This window comes from Phodopus roborovskii, unplaced genomic scaffold, assembly GCF_943737965.1.
Source record: "Phodopus roborovskii unplaced genomic scaffold, PHOROB, whole genome shotgun sequence".
Lineage (NCBI taxonomy): Eukaryota > Metazoa > Chordata > Mammalia > Rodentia > Cricetidae > Phodopus > Phodopus roborovskii.
The window spans coordinates 13,374,757-13,395,941 of record NW_026126433.1 but is presented as its reverse complement, the minus strand read 5'-3'; the positions used below and the strand labels follow the sequence as shown (position 1 = coordinate 13,395,941).

Genomic DNA, 21,185 nt, shown 5'->3' with positions numbered 1-21,185 from the left:
TTCTCCTACTCCTCCTCTTATCTACCCTTAACTCCCCCAGAGCCCACCCCTAGTCCAAACCTCATGGGTAATGGCTCTAATGTGCAGTTTACAAAGTCTTACCCAATAAGTTTGGGCAATGCCAAGACCCTCTCCTATGCATTAAGTCTATTCAAATTGTTTATCTGTCTTGATATAATTTTGGTATGTGGAACCTGTCCAGAAAACTGTCCATTTATTTTAAATTTCCCAATTTTAGTACAGGTTTTATTGAATGATCTGATGACTCTGTGGATTTCCTCAGTGTCTGTTGCTATGTCCCTCATTTCATTTCTGATTTTGTTAATTTGGATATTCTATCTCTGCCTTTTGGTTAATTTGGATAAAGTTTAGTCTATCTTATTGATTTTTTTTCAAAGAAACAACTCTTTGTTTCATTGATTATTTCTATTGTTCTCCTAGTTTCTATTTTATTGATTTAAGGGCTCAATATGGTTGTTTTAGCAATGCTATAAGATTTTTATGTATTAAGTCTATAAACTTTAGATATTGCTGTATCTGTGTGTGTGTGTGTGTGTGTGTGTGTGTGTGTGTGTGTGTATGTGAAGGTGAGCATACATGTATACATGAATATGGAGACCAGAGAATAACCTCAGTAGCTCTGGTATTGTTTCTCAGGAGCTCTCAATTTATATTTGACGCAGGATCTCTGAATGAGCACGAACTTATGAAGGAAGTTAGTCTAGCTGGCCAGAGAGCTTTAGGAACAAATTTTCTCTGCCTTCCCAGCACTGGTATAACCAGGCACTTCTTCACTTGGCTTTGCTACATGGTTTCCTGGAACAGAATTTGGATTCATATGCCTTTGCTACAAATACTTTATCAAATAAACCATCTCTCCACTTTCCAAAATGTTGTACATTTCCTATGAACTAAGTCTGTAAGATTTTTTTCTAAAACTTTCTCCTTTATAACTCAGCTAAATATTAATGTCTTGCCTTTAGTTTAAATTATTCTAGAATTTCCACACAACTGTTGTTCCCACTATGAGTAGTAGCTCTGCCAGACAGTTGCTCATTCAGTTTCTTGAAGTCAGAAACATAATTTGACATTAATACATCAATTCACCCAATTAGCACAAAGTGAGGTAAACACTGAAGGCCATTGCTCTATTTATACCATAGTCTTTCTGCTAACAAAATGACTGTTTTAAAGACCCAACTGTGGACCAAATAATGAAACAGCCACACAGCAAGATGGTATACTTTGTCTAATTATTTATAATCTGATATGTATATGTCATGATGCATATCAATATGTTACTCTGTATCTATATTTGAAAGTATACACGTACAGTCTATTTTCTTCCAAACACTACCATGGTCGTGCTTTAAATTTTAGTAATAAATCTCTGTAAAATTTTTGATAAACTGACATTCTAACGTTCCATTTGCCAGTGCTGCCATTACTAAAGTAAACCACTCACTGTTGAGGCAAAGTGCCCATTTCACAGCAGCAACAATAGACAAAGAATAGTTTAGCTCTCTACAGCACGATCTATAGTAGAAATTAGAGAAGGCAACAAAAGAAGCCCAAGTGGAGAGATGGTTTAGAAGATAATGATAAATATATTGATGTACAAAATTGAAACGATTATTTAGAAACATTAATACAATATGTGTGAACACAAATAGGACACATGGATATACACAATGGCTCCACAGAGCAGACACTGTGAGGAATGAGAGTTTCTCAAGTGGGACAGAGATCAGGTTAGTCAGGCCTCGCCATGCCTGCAGGGCTGAAGCTCTCTTGCAGAGATTTCAACATACTTTCTTTCTCTGGTATTTATTTTCTCTTCCAAATCTCCAGAGATGGTTGTATTAAAACCCAAGGATATTTTCTCTTCCTCGAACAGCATCTAATAACAGTGAATCCCTTGATACTAGAACTTCTTACTGTACTGACTGAAAAAGGAGGGGTTTTAAAAGTTTAGTAACTCCTGGAGAAATTAACTCTTAGCCAATTTACTCAGGAAGGTGTAGATTGAGTCCTTACCATAAGCTGTGTCCTCTCATAAGTCACAGGATAGTAAAATTTCACATCTAAGGCAATAGGTACTCAGATACCAGGGGTACATGCACAATTAAAGATGACTCAAAGAACAGCTAATGACACCCACAAAGTAGCCACATGATGCCAATATAAACAATGTAACTAAACACAGAAGAAAGTCATCAGAACACATTAACAATGAGGAACAAATCTAAAATCATTAAGTAATTATTAAATAAAATAGAATAATTCTAAAAAAACACGCAAAAAGACAGACTAGGTAATATATTATATGGTTCTGAGTAAAGAATGGGTACAAAGCTTTGACATTAACACTGAGAATACTTCCAGAAACATAAGAAGCTATAGAGACAGGGACTATGCAAATACAAACATAAGATACAATGAATAAAATGGGATCTTTGAAAATAATATCAGAGACAATACATAAAGTGAAAGGCAAATGGAGAAAATGATTGAAATTTTTCTAGAATTAAGGAAAACACACATGCATATAAGAGTAAAATGAGCTAAGAAAGAAAACATAAGAATTCCTAGAGTGAAAAAATATAGTCTCTGGAGACACACACAGGAACAGCAGGTGGGACAGGCAGTGAGAGACAGACACAGAGGCAGAGGAAGGCAGAGGTAGACAGAGAATGAGAAAGAAAACAAGTATCAAGGGATTAATGCAATGAGCAAAGTCAAGGAAGCACACTGAGAACACAGGTGTATATAAGAGTTAAAGAAAATGTGGTCGTTTAAAATTGCAGTCTGAGTAGAGTATTCTATTTGCTTCTGTGGAGTATGGGCAGGCAGAATATAGATGTAGGAAGAGTTCCTAATAAACAGTGTTGGGCATGTCTGACCACTTGGGGTAAGAAGGATATCCTTTGGACACAGGAGGAGCAACTCCAACTTATTGCATACAGATTAAATGATTCCATTTCTTAGTACATGCAATATCATGAGAAGCAGACATCTGTCATAGAAAGGACTTACATGACATGGGAAAAAGTTGGAAATAGATACATCACTTGTAGATGGGTACATAATTAGAAAAATGCATTGAGTTGTTAGGTACATCAGTGTATTGATATATTTCATGTATTTGCGTTAAAATATAATATTAATAATAATAAATTCTAAGCCTTATTCCTTGAGTGGTATTGGGAAGAAGTTTCCTAAAGCCATATAGGCAATGCACAGGTTTTACTTTCTAGATAAATGTTTGTGGTCTCTCTTAAAGAAACTTGTTTTTCTTTTTCTTTTCTTTATTTCTTCCTTCCTTTTTTTCTTCTTTTCCTCCTTTCTTCAATTTTTTTTAAAGAAATAGCTGTCAACAAAGTTGAGGTAGGAGAAGTACCAGATTGTTTTGAAAATATTACGGTTCCAGAAACTAGGAAAATGATCAAAAAAAAAAAAAATGAGGACTTGGGGAGGACACAGAATCCAGGCTAAGGTTGCATTGCTAGACAAGGTTTGATAACTGCAGTTTCAAGGAAAAATAAAGTGTTTACACGGTGAATTTTATAAAAGAAAACACATTAAGTTGTAAGGAAAATCATAGAAAGATAGAAAAAATTGAGAAGGAGTGATTTAAAGAGTATATCTGATGAATGTGCATGTGTGTATATAATTATCACAAATTAAAAAGTTGGGAAAATAAAAATAATATTTCCTTATATGTACATTAAGAAGAATTCAATTTTAAAAGTGTATTAAAAGAGGTGATTGAAAAGAAAATCATGGGAGCTGGGTGAGTTACTGCATGATCCATATAGTCCCAGGACCTGGGAAGAAGAAGTAGATAGGAAAGTGTTCAAGAGCATCCTGGCTCACACAGTGAGCTCAAGAACAGCTTGTGATAATACCACAGTCTTCCTTAGGGCTGGGTCCTGCTGCTTTATCAAAGCCAAATGTGAGCCCTGGAAACACATGTATGACTAGATTAAACAGCTTGTATTCATGTGTACATTCATTTATACAAGCAAGTAACAAGGATGGCTCAAGATGAGAAGGCTGTGAATGTGAGAGGGATGTGTAGGAGGGTAGGTGGGGAATGGGGAAATGATAGCACTGTATTTTTCCTAAATAAAAAATGGCACTGGGAATATGGCTTAGTGATAGATGTACTTCTGCTTAACACAGAGGATACAAGTCAATATACAGAACAAAAAGTAATGAATTAAAACTAAATGACAGTGAAAAAGGGAAAGCTGTTATTTTTTAAACAACTTTCAAAATTTTCAAAGAATTAATAATCAAATCCAACAAATAGAATTCAATAAATATTGATTTAAACAAGTCAGTATGTTTTAGATAACCAAGACAATCAAATTTAAAGTAAATACTAGATAATATTCAAGATTTCTGGCTGATTGTGTTAAGTCTGATCATTATCACAATTGCGGGTCTTTTATGTCCTTCTTTTGTAGAACATCTATTCAAGCATTCAGTGAAGTCTTCTCTGAAATTCCCTTGGGGAACCTTTAGTGACAGGAGCTGCATGGTGGTAAGATGTCAGAGTGGAAGCTAAAACAAATCTATCTTAAGTTGTGTGTTTGCTTCATGGGTTCATTTAAATGGTTGTTTCTGCACTTGTGTATGTGGCAAATTTTCATAATAAAATTGCTAAGCTATCCACAGAAAAATGTAGTGTTACATTATAACTTATTAAATTAGGAAAATGAATCCTATCAATATTAATGTTTACAAATAAATTGCAAGCAAATTAAAAAAATCTTCACAGTTCAGTGAAATTTTACATATAATTAAGCAATGTTAGCAGTAATTGGGTCAGAGCTCTAACAATAGTGAAGACTAATTGGTAGAAGTAATAAGAATAATGGTAAGACGAATACATCAGTTAAGACTAGGTCTGAAAAAGAAAAGTTGAAAAAGGTGACTTTAATGAAGAAAACAACTGAAGTAGTTGTTCCACTGGTAGAACAAAATGGCATCCTGTATCATTTGGAAGATGCAATGAGAAAGGAACATCAATACTATTGTCAAAATTCATGTTCTGAAAGAATTAATTGAAAAGTTGCAGACAGGGCAATAGGAAGACAGTAAAAAGAACAGATCTGAGCAACACATGAGCCTGGTTTGAGCTTTCTGCAATTAGGACATTATTGAAATGACTGACTCAGTTGAATTGTGTCAGTAGAGTGTGTAGCAGAAGGATGTCAGTAGTTATAACGGCTGTATTGTTTATTGTGGGAGGGTTCAGATGTGGGTGCAGATGTAGTTTGTTTTTGAATAGTTAAGAGAAAACACTTTTGATTTAGTTTCAAGCTTTCATTAATATTAATTTTATTTCAAAATGTTAAAACAAAAACCTCACAATGTGGAATGAGGACATGTTTGAGAACATTGAGCTGCAATTTATTATATAAATACTTGGTTCACACTTACATGTTGATGTCCCCACATTTCAACTTGTTTTACCAAACAGAGTCTGTCTTTCATGTTGCAAAATAACAGCTTTAAAATATGACATCAGAAGTTGAAAAGATTTCAATGAGATAGAGATTTGGTTCACTCAGAAATATTTGTATTCAAATAAGGTGAGGTGAGTCACAGTCGAGAGACATGAATGAGACTTCCTCTCATTATTCCTTAATTTCATCAAGTTGGAAGAAATAAGTTCTATAAATGTGTATTCCAGAGACAACAGTCTATTGCATTCCTGCCATTGTTAATGTCAACTGGTTCTAAATCTGCCTGAAAGCACTAAAAATTGTTTATTTATGGTTTAACCAAATTAGCAAATATTTCAAAAATAACTCAAGCCATCGACAGAAATTTTGAGAATAATGCTTGTTGTCAGCTTTGAGTTTACTTCATAATAATTAAACTTCTCTTGTATTCAAAGACATAGTTCTTCCGTATTCTAATTTTAATAGAAATCTTGCCCATTCTCTATGCTTGAGAATTCTTATATGAGAGTTTTAAGTACACTTTTTTCTACAATTGTGGTATTGGTGCTTGTGTGTGTGTGTGTGTGTGTGTGTGTGTGTGTTCAATTTTCCTATATTCATTGGGGATTAAAGGTTGTTATAAATTCATGTTTTCAATAATTGGTGTTCTATAATCTTGCAACATCTTTTTTAAAATGTCAATTATTTACACTAAACCTTTAATATTAACAATATTAATGGATATGCTATTTAAGTAGTACATTTTAATAAGAAATGTATCTCACCCTATTTCTAGTATACACATACACATATTCACACATGCATTTATATATACAGAGGTGTATGCATTTGAAAAATTATAAATTTTCCCTTCTGTGTAAGTAAGGAGCCATTTTCATGAATATAAGTATCATAAAAGGAAGAAAACTTTTATTTTTTTTTGTAATAGTGAAATTTGAGGAAATTGATTAATTTCCAGTATCATTCTACCAAACTTCTACAAGTCAAAAATCACAGGACCAATCAGAAAACTAATCTTCTGGAAAATTGCCTGATGTACACAGTTCCCATTTGTCAATCAGATCTATCGTTCACTCCTTGACCATGCTAGTGATCCAGGAGAATGCCTTCTGTGAACCACATCATTCTGGCTCCCAGAATTGTTGGATTCAGTTAGGTTATAGGAAATGGAAGGCTTCAACAATGATCAGTAGGCTGTGGATATGAAAGATTAGAGGGTTAATTTTCTGTCACCCTCTTTGGCTAGTTGCCTGCTGGCAAAGACTGTATTGCTTAACCAAAAGCCACAGCTTCTCTCTTTTAGCTCAGAGTCTTGTTAATCCTTGTAACTATCCTCATTTTTCTTACCTGTGTGGATTTAGAAAAGTAGTTACTACCCCAGGTTAATTGATAACAGCACAGATGTATCTATTCTGTTTGGCTCTGTATTACATCTTGTATATGGTTCATTGGCTAAATGGTCATAGAGTGCATATTTTAAGTATTTTATTTACTTTTATAATGTCACCTTATATTCTTTATCAATTAATATTAGTATAAACACAAACACATGTGTTTATATTGCTAAGACATGAATACACAGAAAGAAGATTTCCTTTACTAGTAATATGGTATCCTGGGATAATAAACTAAATTTCTCAAGGAAAAAATAATTTTCAATGATAAAATTTTAACAGGAGTACTGAGAAATAGCAAACATTATGGCATTATTAAGTCAAAATTTATCTGAACACAGGCAAACTATATATTGGCTCTATCTTGAAACTCAAAGAATTTGATGAATCTGAGACAACTTTTCTGACAGCGCTATGAGGTGTAAAGCTTCTGAACTCTTCAGGCAGACATCTTAAAGACTGAGGTTGTAATGTTATCAGGTGTCCTCTACCACATTTTAATTTGCTGTTTGAGTATACTGTTGTGAAACTTCCTCCTGGTTGGTGAGCTGAGCTGCAAAGGTGTTATGCTAAAGGATGGATAATGAAGTTAAGAATGGAGCCCCTTTTCTACTTTAAAGGGTTCATTTTAATGAATGAAAATAATGACTCTTCCTTTAGGAAGCAGGTGTTACAGAGGCTGACTTCTTACACTCAGGATATGACATAAACAGTCCTCATGAAGTAGAAAAGGAATAAAGGGTTCCAAGGGAGAAATTACTATAGTAATCCAAAAGAACACAAGTTCTTATATACTTAAGGAAAAATATAAAGATAAATCTAAACGTGAAAATTAAAAATGTGGTCCAGACAGAAACACCAAATTAAACTCAGAACAAAGACATAGGAAATATACCGAATGTATTGTACCAAATGCTCCAGTTCAAGTCAAAACACTGCATTTGAAATATAAGTTATTTGATATATTGAGATACATTGAAACAAAGATAAAGATTTAGAAAAATTAAAAGTGAAACTTTTCAAAGTAGGAAAAACAAACAAAACAACAACAACAAAAAATCTTAGACTAAATAATTATCAAGCTAAACACAATTGAAGGCATGTGTTGCTATTCAGAAATAATGCCATTTTATTCTATGAGTGGCTCTCCTAGTCACTAAGAAGTTTGGATTGTAACACCTAAGAAGTGAGCTTAAAACATATAAGGAAAAAATTAACACCATTGACAAATAACACTCATCATGGGTGGTTTTTGTTGTTTTTGCTGTTTTACAGATAAGATATAGAATATTTGAATAGCCTACAAGAGAAATTTAGTCTAAATGCAATATGTTGAATACCGCCTGTAAAGTACTGGATGCACACTCATTTGAAATACCTGTAGGGCATATATCAGAATCTGAAGTACAAGGGAAACCTCAAAAAATTGAAATATAGAAGCAAAGAATAAACAGTGCTTTCTAATGAATTTTAAAGTATTCATCCTGGCCACAGAAATTTCATATCTTAGTGTTTAGCAGCATGTAAGAACTAGAACCTGAGAGAACGACTGAGACCACTTCAACCTGACAGAAGCCTCATTAACTTGTGAAGGAAGGGTCAGTGTTGGCACAGGAACTTAGGATGAGAAGCTATGGGGCCTTCAAAGCTTAGACATGCAAACATACAAGATAGTTTCAAACAGCTGTGAAAAGAACAATAACAAAGACTGTTGTAAAATAGCAGGATGTAAAAACAGAAAGAGCAAGGTATTTTCAGTTGGCTGTAACTTTGTAAATTACAACATCTGTCCATTGTGAAAATCAGATCATCAAAATAGATGGCATATGTTGTATTAGATTTTATCACTTATATAAACTCCAAAGTTTAGTTGGAGCTTCTGTAATCTGTAAAGAGTAGAGAAATGCTTAAAGACAATAAGATAAGAATGCAAGAAAGCTAAAAATTGACAAAAATAACACTGAAATATTGGATAGTACTGAAAATGATTTTGCCTGAAAGTGTGCATCTCAGATTGCTTTCAGTGTTTCACAAACAAAAACATATGCTGAATCATTTTTAATAACTAACTGATGGAATGGAACACAGGGAACTTGAGAAGTTCAAGGCAAATGATAGTTCTGTCACCCTGGGTAAGCCCTACTTTCACTCCCCAGGAAACAGGTCTGACTCTACTGTCTGTGGACTTAGGACAATAGGTCTCACACCTGTGTTCTGTATTTCTGATCCTTCATGAACAGTCCTTCAAAGTGAATTCTGAAACTCTTTTTCCTTTTATCCAAGGACTTCAGACTGGCAGCTCATGAATGCTGATCTTTAGTTCCACAGCTTACTCTGTCTTAGCTCGCAGCCCACACTCCTAGGTGTACTGTGCAATTGGCTGGAGAGAATTCAGAAAATTGGGTGTCACTGCTAGGAGTACAGCAACAACTGCTAACATGCAGCCTTGCAGCCTTCATTTCTGGCCAGACATGTCTTTCCTAATGTAACCTAGCATATTGATTCTATCCATATGTATGCTATGTAGAACATTGTACACAACTACATTCATTTTTTCCATATGTATGTTGTATAGAGCTATGTGCATAAACACATCGACTCTTCCTATATGTACGCCATGTAGAGCACAAGCACAATGATTTTACCCATATGTATGCTGTATAGAGTTATATAAACAAACTGAAATGATATCCATTTTTTTCCTGCATATTTTCTTTCATACTGATGACTATAAACAATTAACCTAAGGCACGGATAAGAGCTTCTGACAGTCCATGTGTGTTCATTATGTACTGCTTTTGGAAGACAATAGAACTAGCAGGAAGTGAGCTTGGTGACAGCAAGGTTGATAGCTAGAGAAGCATGCCTGGAAGAGAGGCACCTAGAACCTCCTCCATCTGCATTCATAAGCAACTGTCTCAGAAAGAATCCTCAATTATTTAACATTGCAGAACCAATGTACCAAGGCAAACTGAGCATAAACTAAACCTTATCACTATTAGAAAAATAAAAAAATCCTGCTTTTTTTTCAAATATTTCCATTTCATGTATTGGAAAAGTGATTACTAACACACCAACCCTATTGCAAAACACATTCATATTTTTTCTTATGAAAAATAGCCTACACACACACTTCAAAATACCAACCTAAAGAGAATATGAATAAATGTTTCAATGAAAACTATGAAATAACAAATAGTTGAATGAAATAATGAAACAATTTATAATACAAGTTCTTAGTTTTGAATTCTAATTGTGTTTGGTTTTTGTTTAGTGTGTCTATTTGTTTATTAGATTTGTGTTTTACATAGTTTGTGCAATAAAATTTTCTTCATTGGTAAGTTTGATACTGCAAAAAAACAAATATTACCCCTTTAAATATTAAAGTAATCAAGTTTATCAATTTCCTCCTTTAAGGATGATGTATTTATATTTTCTACATAAGTTATATTAATTTGTTTTATAGTTTGTCACTTCAATATTTTCATTGTATTCACAATTCTTAAACATGATCTCAAATTAATATCTGACACTAATATTTCTATGTTCCTACTGAACTTCAAGTGATATGACTGAGAACATATTATATTAGTAGACAGGCTCTCCAAAGAAAGTCCAAACAAAGCAAATCCGGGGTATCTAATCATTTAATCAGTCTATTTTGTTTCTGTTTAGGCAAAGACAGTTATTCTGGCTCTTTGGATTGCTTCTCTTGGGAGTTTCCACAGTATGCCCTGACTTCCTCCTTATATATTTGGTACCTCTTTCTCGAGTGCTAGCATGACTTTTTGCAACTTTTATCATGTGTTTCATCATTACCAATTAGATAGCTTTTGCTTATAAGTAACTGAGAAATAAACACAAATGTATTACATTTCAAAGGAAATATATTCACTTGCATTTATGGCCAGCTCAATGAATTTAGCTTTAGATATGACTGCTTCACCTAGTGGTTAAGAGTCCCTCTGTCTATTTTGACCATTTCTTGTAACCACCATTTCTGTCTCCATATAGATCTTTCTCCTTTATTCAGCTAACTCTACTCACCTTTGGCTCCATTAGCCATCACTATACATTAACATAGTCCCAGAGTGAAGCAGAATCCAGAGTTACCTCTTTTTTTCATTTTCTCCTAGTGTTAAAATGGGTCATTGCTCAAAAAAAATCAGAAAATGAATAAATCTTGGTTTTGTGTACTGAGATAGGCTTTATAAGATAGAGTAGTTATGGGGAATGCCCTTCTGTATATATGTTCTTCTTAGTGTTGATGAATAAAACACTGTTTGGCCAATAGCCAGTAGAGGTAGACAGATAGGTAGGGCTAGGAGATGAGGAGAATTCTGACAGAGAATTCAGAGAGAGAGAGAGAGAGAGAGAGATGCCATGTAGCTACTGAAGGAGAAATAGCTTCAGACATTTTCTGGTAAGCCAAAACTATGTGAAAATACTTTGATTTATAGAAATAGGTTAATAAATTAGACAGAGTAAGACAATAAGAAGCCCAAGCCATCGACCAACAGTTTTTTTAAAATAATATAGCATTTGTGTGCTTATTTGGGGCTGAAGTGAGGGACAACACAGTAACAAAATCAGTAGGCAAGAGCCAATCAGGCCCATCTATAGAGTATATAGAACAACTCTCAAACACACCTAACACATTGCTGTAAAATGTTGCAAATATCAAAAACATGAAGGGTAAAGATATTGATAAAGCATCTGTAATGGAGGAACTTGGCTGCATTGCCTAGACTTTGGAAAATCCTGATTCATTTACTGCCTGGAATATATAAGAATCTGTTTTGTGAAAAATGAAAGCATCACAAAACAACAAATTCTCTAAGTTTAAGTACATTTGAGTTTTTCTAAAACACAAAAACAATTACTACATGAGAAAACTTTATATGACACAATTCCTTAGCATATCATTCATGATGTTTTCTTGACACTGGAATTGTAATGCTTCAGCACTCAATCTCTAATTTCCTTCCAGGCTTCATACATGCTGTATGTATCTTCATATTATAGGTGTAGCTAGAGGACATTATTTCATGTTGTTAAGACATTTTATTGTCAAGAAGGCAATTGATATCATCATTTGATAAGAGGCTCGCTAATATACACAGCAGTTTGTGGTTTACAAATGTGCTGGGGCTTATATCCACCTTTGATTCTCACAAATGTGTGGCTTTACCATGCTTCTATAGACACAAGCATGGGGCCTTTACTGCAGAAGTGAGATGGGGCATTATGATATTACCACAGGAAATAACCAATTCTGTAAAAAGTGGATAGTTGCTGAAATGCATAAAGGGCTCTACTCATCACTGAATTAACAAGTTCAGGGCAGCAGAGATGGCTCAGCAGCAGGAATGCCAGACTCCAAGATGAGGAGATTTGTCCTAGGACTCACCTGCTAGAAGAAGTTAAGTGATTCACAAAGTTTTTTCTTTTTTATCTATACGTATGCTGTGGAATATGTTCCCACATGCATGCACACACGTGTACACACACATACACACTAAAAAGTTCATGTCTCTAACATCCAGCATTCTTGACTTTGGAAATGCTTTCTTCAAAACATATTTTAATGCTTTTGTTGTTCGAAGAAAAAGAGATGATGTAAAATTGTGGTAGTGGATAGAGCTTTAGATCTAGACACACAAACCCGAAGGACTGAAGTCTTAGTTCACAGTAGTGAGAGAACTTTAACAACATGTAGAAGCCATTTCTTCTTCAGAACTGTAATGATGAAGCTGAAGGCCAAAGAAATATGCAGCCCATGATATTCATCTCACCACAGGTATCTTAACTGCTTCAGTTTTATCCTGCAAAATCCAACAAGGCCTGACAAACTGCTCCATAGAAGGAGAAGCATCTCCCAGGCAATGATGCGTATAGACAGAGGGATTTTTTTTTAGTCAATTCAAGGAATTAGGCTTTAATGCTTTATATTAAAGTCTTCATACCCCTGAAGCTGTTGCTATTCACTGACTCTTGGCAGGCAGTGTGACTGCCAGAGCCGATGCTATCCACTGAAACCTGGCAGGCAGTGAGCCTTCCAAAGCTGAACCTGTAAAGACATGCTAAGTGATTTCCATGCATGTAAAAATGCGTTATTTGTGAATCTCCTTTTCTTTGGAACAATCTAAACTCCTGGTTATCCTCCTTTAAAAAAAACATCTCACCGTCATTAAGTTTTTAAATTTTAATTATAATCATCTTTCAAACTCATCCCTATAGGAACATAGAATGGGACAGATCCCTGCCTATCACAAATCAGTAGTTTTGAAATGAATAATTATAGACCTTTCAATTCAAGAGATTAACAAAAAAATATGACCAATGTTCTTAAAGTATTCACAAGATATAAAGAAATACAAGTTATCTTACCATTATATGGGAGTTCTAGAGGGCTACAGGCATCATTATCCATTCTCAGTTTTGGCAAACCAATGAGTTTTTTAGCAAAGGACGCAGAGATGGGCTGCACTAACAGGGATGTGAGGTTTGGACGGCTCTGTCTAAAGCTTCCATCTGTATGCAAAAGAGAAAAGGTCCAAATCCTTAGCAAACAGAAACTGAAAATAATCATAGACAAGTTCTTTGTAATCAAGTGTATGCATTTTGGGTAGTAAGTCTATATTTGTTTGTTTATTTACTCATATTCAACTTCTTAAAATGACTTGAAACACTAAAATTATTTAGTCTGAATAATATTATATTCCTCCATCAACAACATACACAGACATTTACCACCAGTTCTACCCCTATGACTCTCTAATGTAACAAGAAAGGAATGGAGACACAGAAGTGAATGGGATCCAAGACAGCAGAGGGGGGCTGGATAGTACGCATTGAAATATAATTAATAAGCAGGTAAAATAGAGAGTGGATCCCAGAGATCAGAACTGAAGTTATGATGAGGAGATAGGAAGTAATGTGGCTTATAGCACAGAATTCAGAAGGTCAAGAACTGGAAGTTCCTACAAGCTTTGACAGGCTAAAGAATGGGGAGCCTCTGAAACAACATGTGAAGAAGACTCCTATACGCACAGTCAGTTGTGTGACCCTTCATTGTGCTAAGTGGGAAGTAGGGACACAGAAGAGGGAGGTTTAAGATGATGATGAAATTACCATGTTAAACAGGATACTGTTAGGATGTCTGAGAATTCACATGGTTAACTCTGTGTCCTTCAGGCAGCAGAACATTTGGTAGCAGCATGTATGAGTAGACCAGTAGAAATTATTTTCTAAAACCAATGAAAATCTGAATGGCACTGATAAAAACAACTTGTCCAAGAACTCTCACACCTAAGCTCATGGTCAATGAATATTACCTACATCCCAAACTATAATCAACTAAAATTTTCCATTCTTGAGAATGACCTCTCAGCCAAAGGCATACACACAGAAGAGGGAAGATGTGAGCAGAGGTCAAGGGGCTGAGGAGAACCTACTGAACAACAGAATGAATGGGGATACATACAATATGTGAGCCAAAGTCTCCAGTAAACACACACAGTAAGATTGGAGGTAGGATTTAAACATTTCCCAGACATACAGGAAAATGAGTATTATCTGGAGATACTACTTGGCTATAACAGGACTACAGGTTGTATAAAAAGGAAATGCAACAGTACAGTATGAATAAGGGTGGTATAATCATAATCAACATATGCATAAAAATGTATTTCAGGACAATGGAGACAAGGAAAAAATCTTGGAATGGTATATATGAGACACGAAGGTAAATGCTGATGATGCAGAATGATAAGTTGGTGAGAATCATGAGTGAAAATAAAATATGGTGCTGGGAAGATGGCCTCAGAAAGGAAATCCAAGCCCTGCAAATACAATAACCTGAATTAGTTCCCCAGAGTCCCCATGTTAAAGGGCAGGGATGTGCTGGTATTGTGGCATACAATTGGAATCACACAGAGACAGGAGAATTACTCTAGGCAGCCTTAGCTAATTCACAAGTTCCAGGCAACCCATGAGAGACTCCATTTGTAACCAAACAAAAATTATGAAAGTACCTAAGAAACATCATCCAAGGATGCTAAAAAGCTTCCATACACATGCACATGTGCAAGCTCACCTCACACAAACATGTGCACCTATACATGCATACAGTCATTGAATAATAAAAATGATGTAACTCTAACATATGCACGAGTAAGAAGGAAACCATAAAACATGGGAGACTAGGAAAAAATGACAAGCCAATTAATTATGTACTTGGGAGAGATCAAGAGAAGGAGACAGGAAGGAGTGGAGCAAGGTAATTTTAGGAAGTAAATCCTCTCACAAATATTTGGATAAGTAATGAGCTACATTTGTCTATAATTTTAATAAAATACACATCAAACAAAACTGATACGACAAAATAATTATGACAATGTAAAGCATACTCAGAGAACAGTGGAGGAGACAATAAAGCAAATGTGCTCAAGCAAACAAGAAAATACTTGTTAAGACTATTTTATTGCCTGAGAAAAGGAATTCACAGTTGAATGCCGACAGTTACATTTTAGAATGCGGAACGATAATTTTCAGAACTTCTATTAGGGAAATGATTCCTGGAGGTTTACTTGGAATTTAATTTGATATATCTGCAAGTGGTACAGGCTTCCATGATTCTCGTAACCAAGTTTCAGGAGGCAAATTACACATGAGAAAATTTGTTTGTGAACCACTTTTTTAAATTTATCATGTGGATAACCACATGACAAAATATTATACTTTGTTTAAGGCTATAGCTGTCATAAAAGCTGAGGTTTTGAGCTTTGTCATTGAAGCACAAGGCTGGTCTTGGGTGTCTGTTACTAGTGTATACCATTGTGTGACAGTGAATTTTGACCAAAAAGTACTTTATTGCTCCTTGACTGTTTCATGTCAAAGACCATGGCAAGATGTATAATTTGCATTGCCCAGGGTGAAGTGACAAATATGACTGATAGCTGGAAAAGCAGGATGAGTTTTGATATGGCAGCATAGTGTAAATGAAGTGGGGGACCTTTCACAAAGGACACTCTGAGACTGCACAGGTCATATGCTCACAAGCCAGGACATGCACAGTTCACAGACATGATGTTAGGAATCATGTAGCCTGTTGAGTCAATGTGATGGTTATATTCATGTTTCATGAAGTTGCTTTCAGCCAATACTGATCACTCAGTCCTCTTCTGCTCCATCCTGTACAGTAGGACAAGGCAGCTCACAAATCATAGCAAACACAAATCATACCTAGGTGGCTGCAACATCTTTAAACATAGTAATGTTTTACATTTGAAATTTCTACACATTATGTAAATATATTGATGACTTCCATCCATCACTACCTCCCTTCAACTTCCCAGTATCCCATTCTCCTAGCTTCATGTTCTTTTAAATTTTACTTTCATTTTAAAATCCCTATAGTGATATTCCTGTGCATGCTGCTTTCATATTATTTTCATTTACCTAGTGATGTTTTTTTTCTTGTGATTTTTCAAATTTGTTTTTGTTGAGTGTGTGTGTGTGTGTGTGTATGTGTGTGTATGTATGTATATACATACACACACATACACACACACACACATATATATATATATAACATTCTGCATACACTCACTCTATCATCTTTTTTTTTTCCCTCTTATGTCCCCCTTATTTTGTGAGAAAATGTCTCTTAATCACCTGTAATTTTCCAAGCAGACAAGGCTTAGCTGAAAGAAAGCTTCAGGGGTCCCAATCTTTAGGTCACAACATCCAGGACTTAATCTGACATTTTATATGCATTTTCACCTTTCAGCTCACTCCCTTTTGTTTACAAGGCAAATGCTGCCTTATATTCCTGAAAAGGTAAAATCTGTGATTGCAAAGTTGTCATGGATGTCAGGAATTGGTATATTTTCAATAGCAAAAATAACTTCTTAAGGTTATGAATGATGTAATGCCTACCATATGCAAAGTAATCTTAAGCCTTGGGGTGCCAATATTCACTCATCGTTTTCTAACATCCAGTTTGTCCCTCTGTGCATTCTGTGATCTACATATACTATGAATTGATTTAAGCCATTAATTTCGTGAAACCCATTCTGAGGTCATCACACATGTCTAAGGTACTCACTTTCTGCAAAGTCCAAATTGAAGTCACTTCCTACAGCAAGTTTTCACTGGTAATTATCCCAGCTCTAACTCTGCATGGTTTTAGCCTGTTTTCAGTTTTAGTTAATATAATCACTAAATGAAATCATTTCCCTTTTCCTGTTAAAATATGACAAATGGTGCCAAACATCTTGTCAAGTGTTCAATAATTTGAGAAAGACAAATGACTCAACAATTGTTTGAAAATATTGTCTTTCTGGGTCTCAAATAAAATTGTGTATATATTCTCTCACATTTTGATCATGCTTTATTTATAGCAAGATGTCACCTCCCAAGCAGACACAGTAAATAAATTTCTAAAGCCCATTTGTTCCCATTAACTCACTAGTTAATCATGGTTTAAAGCAATCATTGGTAGATGAAAGCATTTCAATAAATAAATCATATTTAAATATATTTATCAGCTAATAAAAAAATCAATACTCAACTTCTGTTTGTCTCTGAGATGCTCTATCAAGCACACAAAACAATGGATTTAAAAGTTAACTACAAGGGAACCTTAAGCCTAAATTGAACATCCCTAAGCCTTTGATGGTATTTGTGCTGCATGACTAATAGGCTCACATTAGTTTGGAAATATCCTAAGTAATTGGTTCATTAGCTTTTCACTTTCACCTTAATGAAAATTTGACAAACAGTTCACCTCTGAGAGTAGCTACTATCTTTGCAGGACACTTTGGCTTAATTATATTCACAAGCTATGTTTTAAAAATCTGTTTTATTAAAGAACTGAAGAATCTCATTTTCTTATATATTAAGAATTTTTGAATGCAACTAAACATGTATACCACTTCACTTAGTTATATTTTAAAGCACAATTATGAACTATAGGAATCTATTATGCATGATACAAAATTAAGTGGGTCATGTGCAAAGACACAATAGGTAATACGTAAGAAATATGTGGCAGTATTTTCTGTGGTGTTAGCTTCTGTTTCCTGACCTGCATTGTCTACCTTCAATAACAAATAACATAAGCCTTTAGTGCAGCTGACAGGCAGCTGCCTTTCTTTTCTGTATATTTTGTTATATAAAGAGGAAGGAAAATATACAGGATTCTGTTACTAGTAATTCTACCTGTGACAAATGCCACATGTCTATAAAATGAGAATTTGAATAAACAAGATGCTAAGTTTCACTCTGTCTTGACTCATAGTTGGAGTGTAGCAAGGATGCAATTTTACTATGATAATATTATTACTCTGGAGCTGGGGTGATGGCTCAGTAGTTAAGGGCACATCTTGCTGTCAAAGAGAACCTGAATTCAGGTCCCAGGACTCACATAGAATACTTCACATCTACCCCTAAGAAGTTCTCAGAGAATCTGACACATTTTCTTTGGTTTTTTAGGTACATGACCTCAAAGATGCACATTCCCACACATAGCCATACAAATACACACATTCTTAAATTTGTTAATAAAAATAAATACTTTAGAGAGTCAACACATACAACGTGCTTTGCCTAAACCATCAATGCCTTTGATGTGTTGACTTACTGAAGAAAAGGCCCATTACTTCAGACAGTGAAGCCTGAAGACTGAAGTAAAAAATGAAAGAAATGAAGGTAAAATTGCTATGTAACTGTGAATATCTAGTTCAATATTGTATTACATCTTTTCAAACTGATAATGTCCACTCAGTTACATCAGGTTATGGATACAAAGGAAACATTCGTATCAATGCTCTCTCTCTCTCTCTTTCTCTCTCTTAATCTCTCTCTCTCTCTCTCTCTCTCTCTCTCTCTCTTTGTGTGTGTGTGTGTGTAGTAATAGTAGTAGTAGTAGTACTAGTAGTAGTAGTAGTAGTAGTAATAGTAGTAGTAGTATAATGATTTTTTACTCTTTTTGCTCTTTTAGGGTTCTATTACCCAGATCCCAAGTAAAACATACCCAGAATCTTATTATTATTTATGAATGCCCATCCTTAGCTTTGATTGTTGCTAGCCAGCCCTTCTTAAGTTTTATTATCCCACCTATATTTTGCCTCTGGACCTTTTCCTTTTCTTGCTTCTATATAACTTACTTTCACTCTTACTCCATAGCCTGCTGGGTGGCTAAATGGCTGCCCCTGATGTCCTCATCTTTTTGTTCTCTCTTGCACTTCCCTCCTTTCCTCCTTTTACTCAGTTCTCCTCCTATTTATATTCTTTGCCTTCCAGACTGCCTATCCTTGCTCCTGCCCTGTGATTAGACACTAAACATTTTATTAGGGCCATCAGGTGTTTTAGAAAGGCATAGAATCACAGCCTCACATTGTGAAATAAATGATGCATAGACAAAAGTCACACATCTTAAAATAATATTCTACCACATGTGTGTATTTGTATTTGAAAGAGATAGTGAGAGAAAGTGTGAGGTAAGACTTAGGTCTGACTCAACTATCAACACGTACAACAAAAGCCAGTTATTCAAAAAGAAATATCAGTCTCTGGGGGTCACAACATGAGGTACTGAGAGAGTAAGAAATGTGTTGGTTAAGTAAAATACAGGACCCATACGGGTTAACAGTTTCTGCAGTTGAGAGGACTATGTGACTCCTGCATCTATTTCATCTAACTCTCCCTTCATATCTCTGTCCTTCCATCCCTCTCCATCTTTATTTCTCATGGTCCTTCTTAGACATCCAATCTAAGCATATATCCCTTCATTCCACTTTAAAGCCACTGGACAAGCAACAACCGCATGATCCAGGCACTAATCACAAATGGAGAACATCATGCCCTACCCTCCAGAATCTATTATCTGACAAAATCACTAACATGGCTTGTGCCACATCATACAGAAATTGACTTAATGTGATATGTAGTTTTGTATTTTTACACAATACAATTTACTTAATCTAACAGCAACAAAAATATAAAAAGTGGCACAATGAAGATGAACACTTCATTTGATCCTTTCCTCACATCAATGCAAATAACACTAAAGTAATCAAATAAAAGAAGTGGTTATACATCTGCTGTCCCAGAAGGCTATGCATATGTTGCCACAGAAGGCTATGCATCTGCTGTCCCAAAAGGCTATGCAGCTGCTGTCCCAGTATAACTGATATCCTTCCTTTTGAAAACTACCACCTTGACTGATACCAAACCATTAACCAAGTAGCACAACCATGTTTTCATTTTTACTTGAGCCCACTAAATTCACAGTTTTTTTTTTTCTGAAATGACCAGAACAGTAAATCAGCTAGTCATTTTGTCATCCTTATGAATATAGCCAAGACTTCATTTTTCTCAGTATTGTGTAAACCACTATTGTAAATATCACTAATTCTCCAGGAGCCAGTCAAAGTCAACACTGGGTTGTTTAGATTATTATTAAAAATGAAAATACTTAACATGGTTCATGTTCCTTTATATAGCTCTCTGTCTCTCTTTCTCTCTCTCTCTCTCACACACACACAATACATATATAAAGATTTTTCAATCATAAATGGCTTTTATTATTGGTATTCATACTTCATATTTCTTTAATTTTGCAAGATATTTTCCTTTCAAACAAATATAGATTTTAGTTTATAGAAGTTCCTGACAATAAAATAATGAAAATGTACATGTCACTCATAAGAAAAATTTGTCTTCATTCTCTGACTCTCACAGAAACCTTTGATTACTCAGAATACTAAACTGAATATATTAATACCTCACTTTATTCTTATCACACAGTGTGTAGAATCCCTGGGGCACATTCATGGTTGTGCATGTGAGAATGAACACATTACTTGGATGCTCTGTAGATATTTTTGGATGAATGGTTGTATTGATATCCAACTGAATGAGTATGTTGTAGACTCTTATAGATTCATGATTTGATTTGGTTAACTATCCTTTAATCAAAAGTATGTTGTCATGTTCTTACTCCTTAATCAAAGCTTGTAAAATCAGCCATAGTTATTCAGTTACTAAGGGAATAGAAAGAAACATGTACATTTGTTAACCAAAATTTAACAAATATTGTGATGTTCAACAACATGAAAAGTTCCCAGACCCATAAGTAAAACCTAATATTGCCATTTTCCTAATGCATATCATTTCATAATATTATCTAAATACTTATTCTTAAACACAAAGATACATGCAGCACTCACTCTTCATCAAAGGATATTAGTTTTGCCACAGATAGAGATTATTACAGAAATCCTCAACTATTCAAGACACAATCATA

The 21,185-nt window shown here is 34.8% G+C and overlaps 1 protein-coding gene across 1 annotated transcript in view; it reads right to left on the bottom strand.

Moving 5' to 3' along the window:
• Naaladl2 (N-acetylated alpha-linked acidic dipeptidase like 2) overlaps positions 1 to 21,185 on the bottom strand; it is a 659,654-nt gene that overhangs the window by 353,262 nt on the left and 285,207 nt on the right. The window contains exon 6 of the mRNA XM_051185714.1: positions 13,262 to 13,405. Within this exon, the coding sequence (XP_051041671.1) occupies positions 13,262 to 13,405 (144 nt within the window). The remainder of the gene's footprint in view (positions 1 to 13,261; positions 13,406 to 21,185) is intronic.